This window comes from Cibotium barometz, chromosome 9, assembly GCF_041138505.1.
Source record: "Cibotium barometz isolate CiBa-2024 chromosome 9, ASM4113850v1, whole genome shotgun sequence".
In the NCBI taxonomy this organism is placed as follows: domain Eukaryota; kingdom Viridiplantae; phylum Streptophyta; class Polypodiopsida; order Cyatheales; family Cibotiaceae; genus Cibotium; species Cibotium barometz.
Window position 1 is genome coordinate 8,344,785 of NC_141054.1, and position 12,001 is coordinate 8,356,785.

Here is a 12,001-nt window from a genome sequence, read left to right on the forward strand (position 1 = left end):
TGGTTTTTATGGACGGATGGTTAAGCAAGGTCTACAAATGAGGTTTAATCCTCAAGGATGTTTCATAGAAGACTTCAAAAATCAATGTCGCTTAGTTGCAAAGGGTAATAAAAATGGTAGGATGTTTACTTTGAATGTTAAAATGCATGAGGAGGTGAAGGCATCTTCAGACAAGAACTTTCTCCATTACTCAAGAGAAACTTATGTAAGCTTATATTACTCACATAAACCTCAAATCTAAAGTGAATACCATAAACTTAAGCAAAACCAACAAAGTAAGGGCTCATTTGAGAGCTAGAATACTCGCATGTTTAAAATGCATGAGGTGAAGGCAGCTTTAGACAAGAGCTTTCTCCGTTACTCAAGGGAAACTTATGTAAGCTTATATTACTCACATAAACCTCAAATCTAAAGTGAATACCATAAACTTAAGCAAAACCAACAAAGTAAGGGCTCATTTGAGAGCTAGAATACTCACACATGTAACCATTCTTTAATATGGCAGTGATGTGTGGATGTAAGCTAATAATACCATAAAATTAAGCAAAGCCAACAAAGTAAGATTTTATTTGAGAGCTAGAATACTCACATGTGTACTGTGTAGCCGTTTATATGGTAGTGATGTGTGGACGTAGGCTAATAATAGTCCAAACTTTTCCCTCCTTAGGAGATTTTTTTCCCAACATTTGTACACACTCAAGATTATGAGTGTGTACATATGTGTACACACTCTTAAGAGTATGTAAGTAATCTTATTATATCACTTCACTTGTACTTCACTCACTCTCATTAATATGTTGCTATAGCAATGTGTGTGTTGTTACCTTCATCTCCACTCCAATGATTGTTGTTACCTTCATCTCCACTCCAATGATTATTGTCGTTACCTTTATCTCCACTCTAATAATTGGTATCATAATAGGTTCTCTTGGCTCTCACCTCTATGGTTCCTCTCGTCATCACCTCCTTGATTTGCTTTTTTGATTATCTCAGATTGAGCTATCCTCTTACATCAAGAAGTTATACCCTAGAGTATGTTGTTAACAAAGTTAAAATTTAATAGAGTTTTACAACTTTCGATATGTTTTAGAGTCACATTTCAAGTCCTGTTTGCATGCTGTAAAGTTTACGCAAAAATGCAAGTGAGTGTGAGTTCGAACTGTCTTTGTTTGATTTTAGGTTTTTTACAATGCAATAGCATAAATTTGGTATGCAGACATTGTGTGCATATTTTATAAGTGCTTCTCCATCCTCATCAACATCACATCTTCGAGCTCATTCATCAATAACTTGTCTCAGCATTCATCGTCATCTTTATCATTGATTTTTATGTCCTTGCCCTAGTAACATTTCTATGCTCTATACCATTTCTCATATATTTTGCAGGTCTCATCGTTGTCTTAGTGATCAATAGTATAGCCATCGGGCTGCATTAAGTACTTACAAGTTAATGGAATATTTGCATTTTGTGTCAAAGATTCATTATTTGTAGGTTGAAATAATAGGCACTGATGTATTTGGGATGCTTTATTAAGGATAAGCTTGACAAGACCAACTACCCTTTGTGGTCCTATATGATGCACCATGTATTGGTTGCCAAAAGGCTTTAGAATATTGTTATTGGCATTGAGGCACACCCTATCTCACCAGCATAGGATAGCATAGATACTTTGGATGGTGATAATGGATGTAAGAAGTACTGATGTTGCACCACATGTAGAGCAGAAATCACAGGTTCTTAGTGGACCTGGAGAGTCCAACAAGGAGAGAAATATGGAAGCACGACAGGCAGCCAGAGGCCTTAGGAAAGTGAAGGGTGACTGCATCATCCCCAAGAAGATTTCCGGAATGCATTCTATGCTAGAAAGAACAACAGAATCAAGAACCTCTGAGAAATGAGAAGGGAGAGGAAGAACACCAGGAGCGACAAAACAAGAGGCAGGAAGATCAAGAAGAAGAAGAACCATTAGTTATGGGAAGGATGTCTCTCACATACCCAAAGTTCAAGGAAAACAGTGAGGAGGATCCAGATGCTCACATCTTCTCCTTTGAGACCACCTTCTTGGCCACCCGAGCCCCATTACCATAGAAAATAGAGTACTTTACAACAACCCTAGGTGGAAAGTCCACCACAGAGCTATGGTTTGGAGCACTTCTAAATATTTGAAGAACTGAAAAAAGCTTTCTTAAAAAATATTCGAAAAGACAAGACCACCATTGAGGTACTGGAAAAGCTGGAAATGCTAATGCAGAAGAAGAGGCCAATAGAAGGCTATGCAGCAGAGTTCAGAGCATTGTTAATGCGCCTAGACCAGCCAAACAAACCTATAGAAACCACAATGAGTCAGTGGTTCGTGAGAGGATTGAGGGAGAAGCTTTCGACGACAGAAGTCTTATGATTTAGAGACTCTCACCGTTGAGGAGGTGGTAGCAAGAGAAACCAGAGCCGAAGGGATATTAAAGCAGACAAGCAAAGACTCCAAGAAGAAAAAGAAAGGGAATGACAAAAGAAAAAAGAAAGAGGAAGAAACTTTAGAGTCGGATTCCGGTGACACCTCATAATCAGATTCTAGTCAAGATTTGGATGCCAAAGAGTGAAAGCCCCGGAAGAAGAGATGCGCAATGGATGGCATAGCTAAGCTTATCGATTGACACGCAAGATCCAGATTGAGACTAGACATCTGGTGTACAAAGTGTAATAACCAGGGCCATGCAAAGGAAGAATGTTAAATGAAAAGCACACAAAATAGCAACCATGTACCATCTGCAATAAGAGCAACCACACCACGAATACATGCTTTTACAACACTCGGAGCAGGAATCTGAGACTGATAGAAAGAAAACAGGGTCAATCGTATAACAGGTTTCAACTAGTTGCCACCAGGCTTCAAAACAACAGATCTTATGGAAGAGGAGGTGGAAGATTCAGATAAAGAGGAGCTGGACTTATATGCTACTTATCCAGCAATCCTAGGCCTATATAGGCAAACGGAATGTCCCATACTACAACATCAGGCAAGAATTCATTTCTAGGTTTAGATGATGCCCGTTTTGGAACTAGTCAATGACCAAGGGTCACATTTTTTCAATGAGATGATTAATTGCCTTATGAAAGGATTTATAATAGTACACAAAAAATCTTTGTCATCTACCCACAAGCCAATAGCTAGGTAAGATTATAAACAAAATCCTATGTGGCATTTTAACAAAGATTGTTCAAGCCAATAGAATGGATTGGGAACATAAGCTTACGACTGCACTATGGGCATACTCAACATTATATAAAGAGTGGCATCTAGGTATAGCCCACTTTGCTTAACCTATGGGTTGATGTTGTAATGCACATCATGGAATAAATAGTTTCTAGTTTAAGAATTGCAATCAACTAGAGTTTGATGAAAAATGATATGGCTAAGAGGCTAATTGACCTAGAAAAACTAGAAGAGACCATACTATTAGCCATGCATGGGTTAACGAAGAGACCATACTATTAGCCATGCATGGGTTAATGAAGAGACCGGACTATTAGCCATGCATCGATTAATGGTAGAAAAGCTCCGATGGAAAAAATGGTTTGATCAAAATGTTATGCACAAGGAGCTTAAAGAGAGTAATCTAGTGTTGTTATTTAGAATAGGGAGTAATAAATAGAAAAAGCTAAAACTCATGGGAATGGGACCCTTCAGGATCACCAAAATTACTCCACAAAGGTAAGTCTGAATCGAGACCCTTGATGGCATTGAGACCAATGGGTACATCAATGGGAGTAAGCTAAAAAAATATTATGGACCCTTGATACAAGACATGCTTGCTCAGATCCATAAGAGAAAAGAGGAGAAAAAAGTGTAGGACAAGGTGAAAACGCTTTCCTGAGAAGAGGCTATCACTACATAGTGTGGTATTAAGCACAAAAACTTGCTGAGACCAAGGCACCAGCACCACTTGAAATTCCCAAAGGTAAATTCTTAGATCGAAAAAATGATCCAACTCTGAAACGATCTTACTTGTAACACTAGGATTGCTAGCTTCTCGGAATGCTTGACATCTGATGAATTGATGATCCTACTACAATCAACATGATCCTACTCCATCAATTGCCAAGTTCTTGAATTTTAAAAGAATTAATTAATTAATTCAACCTAAAAAACACGTGGATAGTATCTGTTTCTTATCATTTCTCAAATTTTAAAAACCAACAATTAGTTAAAATTTCATTTGAACTCTTTAGTGTCATAATATATTCAAAACCCTATATAAAAATATTGAACTACTTAAAGGTAGCTCTCTCTCTCTCTCTCTCTCTCTCTATATATATATATATATATATATATATATATATGTAATATATAATATTTTGTATATATATATATACATATATATACATATATATACACATATATATACATATATATACATATATATACACATATATATACATACACACACACACACACACACATATGTATACATATGTATATATATATGCATATATGTATATATATATGCATATATGTATATATATATATATATGTATATATGTATATATATATGTATATATATGCATATATGTATATATATATGTATATATGTATATATGTATATGTATGTATGTATGTATGTATGTATGTATGTATGTATGTATATGCATGTGCACACAAAAGTATCTTCATAGTAAGTAAAGAAGTCATAAATCCTTTCTTCCTAAACTTTCCTTCGAAGCAATTTTCCTTGACTCTTTTAGTCCTAAAGTCAGTCATAACGTAATATGGGTATCCTTGAAACAACCCCCAATCACACGTAGGTAGAAAAATTGAAGTGATAGATGCTAATGGGGAATACATGGAAATACGGAGTTATTTCACTATTCTCCTTGAGGGGGTTGACATAGAATAGTTCCAAGTTCCTCCTATGATGAACTTGATGAGATAATTTTGGGTGGTAATTGGATAAGTAACTAGTTCTCAATACTCTATTGACCAATCAATACAAACTATCACCGTTGAGTAAATTCACACTACTTGTAAGAGAAGTGCTAGAAATGGAACCTTTACCACCTAAACCCATGGAGCTTGAAACCCTAGCACCTGAACTTGACCATGTTAAAATATCAAGCTCAACTAGTGCTATGGACATTAATGACTCTCTTGGGTAATAGATTCCACACTTTTGCCACTAGCATGGTTGGTGACATGCCACCAATGGATGCTGCCAGTGATGTGGATGATAGACTGTGTGATAGCCACTTTGGAGTAGTAGAGTTATGGCATAGTTATAGCACCAGCTCATGTAGTTGGGTTCACACGCTATGAACCGACCATTATATCATAGTAGGAGAGCACTTTCCCTTATAGTACATACTCTTATCTCATTATATTAATGGTTGTAGAGAAGAGAAGAAGATAGAAGAAAATTCAGCCATCCATATCTCTCTTGTGTCTTTCTCTCTCTCTTGTGTGTGTGTGTGTGTGTGTGTGTGTGTGTGTGTGTGTGTTTTCTTGCAAGGAACTCAAGCTCTCCCTCTACCCCCCACATTCTTTTTATGGTATCAGAGCTCCATTTTGTGTGAGAGCTAAGGAGGCAAGAACAAGGCAAGAAAGGAAGTAATACATGGATAAGAGTGTTTCCATCTCTTTCCCTCTTTGATTTTGAAGCAACACCTTTGGTAAAGCTACAAAGTAGTAGGGATAGGGAAGTCATTGTCTCAAATTATTGAGGCATCCTCCTAGTGGTTGAAGAAAGAAGACCATATTATGTGCAATTAACATAGTTAGCTAAGTTTTTGCAGGTTTCAACACGATTTTAGGTGTGTTTTAGGCTCCATTAGAGTTCGAGAGGAGATGAATATTGGGGGAGGTCAACCTCTAGAAATTTAAATGAGCAGGCCTTCTACTTAAATACAGGTAGAGGCATAGGGAGATCATCATCTAGAGGCCTTCTACTCAAATACAGGTAGAGGCATAGGGAGATCATCATCTAGAGGCCTTCTACTCAAATACAGGTAGAGGCATAGGGAGATCATCATCTAGAGACCGAGGTGGAGGTCATTTTAGAAACAAAAATGAAAACAATAACAACACGATTCAAATGTACAAATAGGTGGAAGAGACCACTCTAGAGGCAAGGGGAGCCAGAGGGGCTGAGGTGGTTGTTGGTAAAGAAATCAGAATGCAAATAACAAAGAGTGTTATTACTGTGGTAAACTAGGGCACATGGCAAAGGATTTCTATAAAAAGTAGAATGATATTAAAGTGGAAAGGTGAAGAAGCATGGTAACTATGTATCATCAAGTAAACAGGGTGGTGATAATAGAAGTGAGCAATTGTTTATGATGTAGCATATGTTTAGTTCCACAATAGGAGATGTGTTAGGATCTAGAGATGTTTGGTGTGTGGATTTTGACACCTCTAACCACATGACCAGTCAAATGGTGAGTAGTTTAGAGACATGTAAAAAATGGAAAAATCGAGTTATGTAGAAATAGATAACGATGCTATGCATCCCATTGTGCATGTTGGTAAAGTGCCATTGTCTATGCAGAACTGAAAATTAATGCACATTTTTAGATATACTTCATATTTCAAATATTACAAAGAACTTGGTTTTTATGGACGGATGGTTGAGCAAGGTCTACAAATGAGGTTTAATCCTCAAGGATGTTTCATAGAAGACTTCAAAAATCAATGTCGCTTAGTTGCAAAGGGTAATAAAAATGGTAGGATGTTTACTTTGAATGTTAAAATGCATGAGGAGGTGAAGGCATCTTCAGACAAGAACTTTCTCCATTACTCAAGAGAAACTTATGTAAGCTTATATTACTCACATAAACCTCAAATCTAAAGTGAATACCATAAACTTAAGCAAAACCAACAAAGTAAGGGCTCATTTGAGAGCTAGAATACTCGCATGTTTAAAATGCATGAGGTGAAGGCAGCTTTAGACAAGAGCTTTCTCCGTTACTCAAGGGAAACTTATGTAAGCTTATATTACTCACATAAACCTCAAATCTAAAGTGAATACCATAAACTTAAGCAAAACCAACAAAGTAAGGGCTCATTTGAGAGCTAGAATACTCACACATGTAACCATTCTTTAATATGGCAGTGATGTGTGGATGTAAGCTAATAATACCATAAAATTAAGCAAAGCCAACAAAGTAAGATTTTATTTGAGAGCTAGAATACTCACATGTGTACTGTGTAGCCGTTTATATGGTAGTGATGTGTGGACGTAGGCTAATAATAGTCCAAACTTTTCCCTCCTTAGGAGATTTTTTTCCCAACATTTGTACACACTCAAGATTATGAGTGTGTACATATGTGTACACACTCTTAAGAGTATGTAAGGAATCTTATTATATCACTTCACTTGTACTTCACTCACTCTCATTAATATGTTGCTATAGCAATGTGTGTGTTGTTACCTTCATCTCCACTCCAATGATTGTTGTTACCTTCATCTCCACTCCAATGATTATTGTCGTTACCTTTATCTCCACTCTAATAATTGGTATCATAATAGGTTCTCTTGGCTCTCACCTCTATGGTTCCTCTCGTCATCACCTCCTTGATTTGCTTTTCTGATTATCTCAGATTGAGCTATCCTCTTACATCAAGAAGTTATACCCTAGAGTATGTTGTTAACAAAGTTAAAATTTAATAGAGTTTTACAACTTTCGATATGTTTTAGAGTCACATTTCAAGTCCTGTTTGCATGCTGTAAAGTTTACGCAAAAATGCAAGTGAGTGTGAGTTCGAACTGTCTTTGTTTGATTTTAGGTTTTTTACAATGCAATAGCATAAATTTGGTATGCAGACATTGTGTGCATATTTTATAAGTGCTTCTCCATCCTCATCAACATCACATCTTCGAGCTCATTCATCAATAACTTTGTCTCAGCATTCATCGTCATCTTTATCATTGATTTTTATGTCCTTGCCCTAGTAACATTTCTATGCTCTATACCATTTCTCATATATTTTGCAGGTCTCATCGTTGTCTTAGTGATCAATAGTATAGCCATTGGGCTGCATTAAGTACTTACAAGTTAATGGAATATTTGCATTTTGTGTCAAATATTCATTATTTGTAGGTTGAAATAATAGGCACTGATGTATTTGGGATGCTTTATTAAGGATAAGCTTGACAAGACCAACTACCCTTTGTGGTCCTATATGATGCACCATGTATTGGTTGCCAAAAGGCTTTAGAATATTGTTATTGGCATTGAGGCACACCCTATCTCACCAGCATAGGATAGCATAGATACTTTGGATGGTGATAATGGATGTAAGAAGTACTGATGTTGCACCACATGTAGAGCAGAAATCACAGGTTCTTAGTGGACCTGGAGAGTCCAACAAGGAGAGAAATATGGAAGCACGACACTCAAAGTAGATTGATGAGAATGAGTATAGTATAAGTGAAGTGATATGATAAGGTCAGTTTTAATCAATCAACGGAAGAAGAAGAATAATTCGCGCTTTTTCATTCGCAAGAATGAGGGAAGGACTTACTCACATAAGAGTACATACATGCGATCGGGGAAAAAACCTCCTAAAGAGAAATTAAGTGCCCCAATCCATTATTAGTCTACTTTCACACATCACTACCATATAAATGGCTACAAATACTTGAGTAAGACTTTATTAATACTAAATAAGGATAAATGATTGATATTTTGTGATAAGGTCACTTACACACACTCATAAGAGTGCATACATACACTTGTGGAAAAAAACCTCCTAAAGAGGAAAAACGTGCCTCGATCCATTATTAGCCTGTCCACACATCACCACTACCATATAAATGGCTACATATACTCGAGTAAGACTTTATTAATACCAAATAGGGATAAATAATTGAGAGTTTAAAATGAGTAAGTGTAGAAAAGCACATGAATTTAAGATGGCTTACTGGGCCTTCCTTTTTCTTCTACAGATATCATAGTTTATACAAAACTAAAGTGATGTCATAGGGATTTCACGTGGCCTTACTAGTTAATTGAGCTACATATAAGACTATTAATGTAGAGAAAGGAACGAAAAAATCATGTATTGGATTAAAAAACGCTAAATGAACAGTAGCGCGAATGGATCATGACATTTACCTAACCAAGATGTTTTTTATTTACTAACATTAGTACTTAATAACTAACAACCAATATATTTTTTACATATTATAAATTTTAAAATATATCTTTGTTATGGTCTTTCCTTTATAATCTTAGCTATGCCTCTCTCTTTAGCACAATAGTGGAAGTGAAAGGAAAAGAACAACCTCCATAGCCTTTGAAATCAAGGCATGGACAATGCTATAAAATGAAGTCATTGGATAATACTTTTATATATCATTATCACTACATCATTTATCCATCAGTAAAATCATCCCATTAAAACTACATTCATATGATTAAAGGCCTAAGACCTAATCATCCAAGTAAAACACTCAGGTCTTAAAGGAAACCAAGTTTTATTTATTTGTACATATCAAAGGCCAAAGAGATGTTAGACCTTAGAAGAATATGAAATAACAGATTTTAAGTTTCAAACATATCATAAAAACTAATGCTTGTGAAGATTTATCAACATGTCATCATCTTTTAGTCATATAGTCATCATGGCTTATCAAGTATTTCTCAATTAGCTTGATCATGGGGATAACGGAATGCTTGAAGGTCTCATGAAACTTGCGACTTCCAATGGCATCATGCTCTATGCACCACCGTATATAGCATGAGTTGTTGTGTGGTCCTGGTACAATATTGAATGCATGAACATGGTGATGGAAGAGCTTGTCTAGCACCCCACTTTCAGAAACTTTGATTTTTACATAGTAGTTCTTCTCATCTAGCTCCACAATGGTTTGTGTGGAAGACTTGTACAATAAAGCTGAAGCACAAAACAAGCCATTTTATTAGGATTAAAAGGTAAGCTCTCAAAATCTAATATGAGTTTGTTATTTTTGTGTTCATGAAATATCATTTAAGTTAGTTTGAGAGCCAAATTTATTTAACCTATGAATGCTATATGTAATGGTCTAAATACGATCTTATAGATGGGTTTTTTTTAAATGAGGAGTGTCATGTGAAGTAATATGTCTCACATGGTTTTGTTATAAAAACCCCTCCTTCTCTCTCTCTCTCTCTCTCTCTCTCTCTCTCTCTCTCTCTCTCTCTCTCTCTCTCTAGCTATACATACATATGTACGTATGTACACAAGTATGGATATAAATACATACGTGTAACATACATATCTACACAACTTGCACACTTGTAGATATGCATATTATGTAGGTTTGTATAAATGCATGTGCATGTGTGAACACACGCACATGCATGCACACACACACACACACACACACAAGATATACATGAGACGACACACATACATGCATGCAAGAACGCATGTGTGCACATGCATGTGCATAAACATACTTACACACTTTCAATGTATGTGTGCAGAAAATTGTAGGCACTCACGTGTGCGTGCATGTGTGTGCGTGTGTGTGTGTGTGTAACATTTATTGAGCGACATATGACTGAAGAGATAATTATATGCATGCAGATACACATTTAACAAGTGTGCATGCACAAAAGTGCACACATGAGCACACATTTGTGTGTAACATCTAGGTCTATGTATGACCTAAGAGACAATTATAAGAATGCACACACACATTTAACGTGTGTGCATGCACAAAAGTGTTTGCGTGCACGAGCACACGTTTGTGTGTAATTACATCCCCACCAAGGCCAAAGTATGGCCTAAGGGACAAGCACAAGGTGTAGAAATCTTGCTTGTAAATAGATAGTGAGGCTTGATCATGAGAGCTCTCTTAATGATGATGAGTGCAAATGAAAGTAAAAACTCAAAGCAAGGAGGGGGGGGGGGATTTCCCTCCATTAGCCAACTTGGTAAATTAACAAGTAGAGATTATTGTCAAATTATTACTCTACAAAGGAGAAAAGATGACTTAACGTTTTATTCACCTTCTCCATAATTGACCTCACGAACACTGCCCTTACCAAAGCCGCAGCCTCCTACGTACTCAATGCTGGCAAAGTAATCAGGAAGAATTTTCGGCAAGCCTGCGAAAATTTTAATTAAAAAAAACTCCTTAATTGTGGATTAATGATGCACAGCATGACGAAATAACGTCGATAATCCGCATTTCTGCGTTGGTTGTAAAGCATAAGATTGGATAACTAAGAGCTGATCAGATTAATCAAAATGATAATATCATGTCAACAAACAGTCCGTGTAGATAAAGAGCGCGAACTAATTGTCAACTTCATCATCGCAGGGAGGGCTTCTTCTTATCGTGACTGTATTAATACTCTAATTATCGTTATTGTTTACTCTAATTAACTCTTACATTGGTGCGAGTCTTTGGCACACGCATACCACATGCGCGTGGGATCAACCTGCGCTTCTACTTCCACAGCAAAGGTAGTGTTACCCATCAATGACACATTATCTAACACGCTCTAAGATTGTTGTTCAAGAGCAAGATGATTCAAAGGCAACACTAATTTCAAAAAGATAACCATATACTCAAGCATCAAGCTCTAGCCCTCTTATAGACAGAGAGAGAGAGAGAGAGAGAGAGAGAGAGAGAGAGAGAGCAAAGCATCTCACAATCAATCATGTGTTCTCAAGAGATTGCCCATATCATCCCATTGACTAGTATTATGTAGGAGAGTAAATAGAATTATTACCAATTATACCATGCTTGTTTTCTTTATTGCTACTCTAATTATGTAGGAGAGTACATAGAAATCCCATATCATCCCATTGGCTAGTATTATGTAGGAGAGTAAATAGAAATATCGCCAATTATACCATGCTTGTTTTCTTTATCGCTACTCTAATTATGTAGGAGAGTACATAGAAATATTGCCAGTTATACCATACTTGTTCTCTTTATTGCTACTCTAATCATAGATTGTAATAGGACCCACATAAATCATTGTCCTGTACATTTGAAAAAGGGTGAATTTCCT

General features: G+C 36.4%; 1 protein-coding gene across 1 annotated transcript; it reads right to left on the reverse strand.

Moving 5' to 3' along the window:
• Positions 1-9,449: 9,449 nt before the first annotated feature.
• LOC147635227 (major pollen allergen Cor a 1 isoforms 5, 6, 11 and 16-like) lies at positions 9,450-11,576 on the reverse strand. Its single transcript, XM_086802143.1, has 3 exons — positions 11,374-11,576; positions 10,988-11,086; positions 9,450-9,887 (listed from the first exon to the last, which is right to left on the reverse strand). Exons 1-3 carry the CDS (start codon positions 11,459-11,461, stop codon positions 9,592-9,594), a joined length of 483 nt encoding a protein of 160 aa, XP_086658269.1. The 5' UTR covers positions 11,462-11,576; the 3' UTR covers positions 9,450-9,591.
• Positions 11,577-12,001: the final 425 nt, after the last annotated feature.

What these genes read in the sequence shown, in the direction of transcription:
- LOC147635227 (XM_086802143.1), bottom strand. Translation starts at nt 11,461, where the DNA reads ATGGGTAACACTACCTTTGCTGTGGAAGTAGAAGCGCAGGTTGATCCC. An exon ending in TGCCAAAGACTCGCACCAAT is followed by an intron (nt 11,087 to 11,373) that starts GTAAGAGTTAAT and finishes AAATTTTCGCAG; the next exon opens with GCTTGCCGAAAATTCTTCCT. An exon ending in TGAGGTCAATTATGGAGAAG is followed by an intron (nt 9,888 to 10,987) that starts GTGAATAAAACG and finishes TTTGTGCTTCAG; the next exon opens with CTTTATTGTACAAGTCTTCC.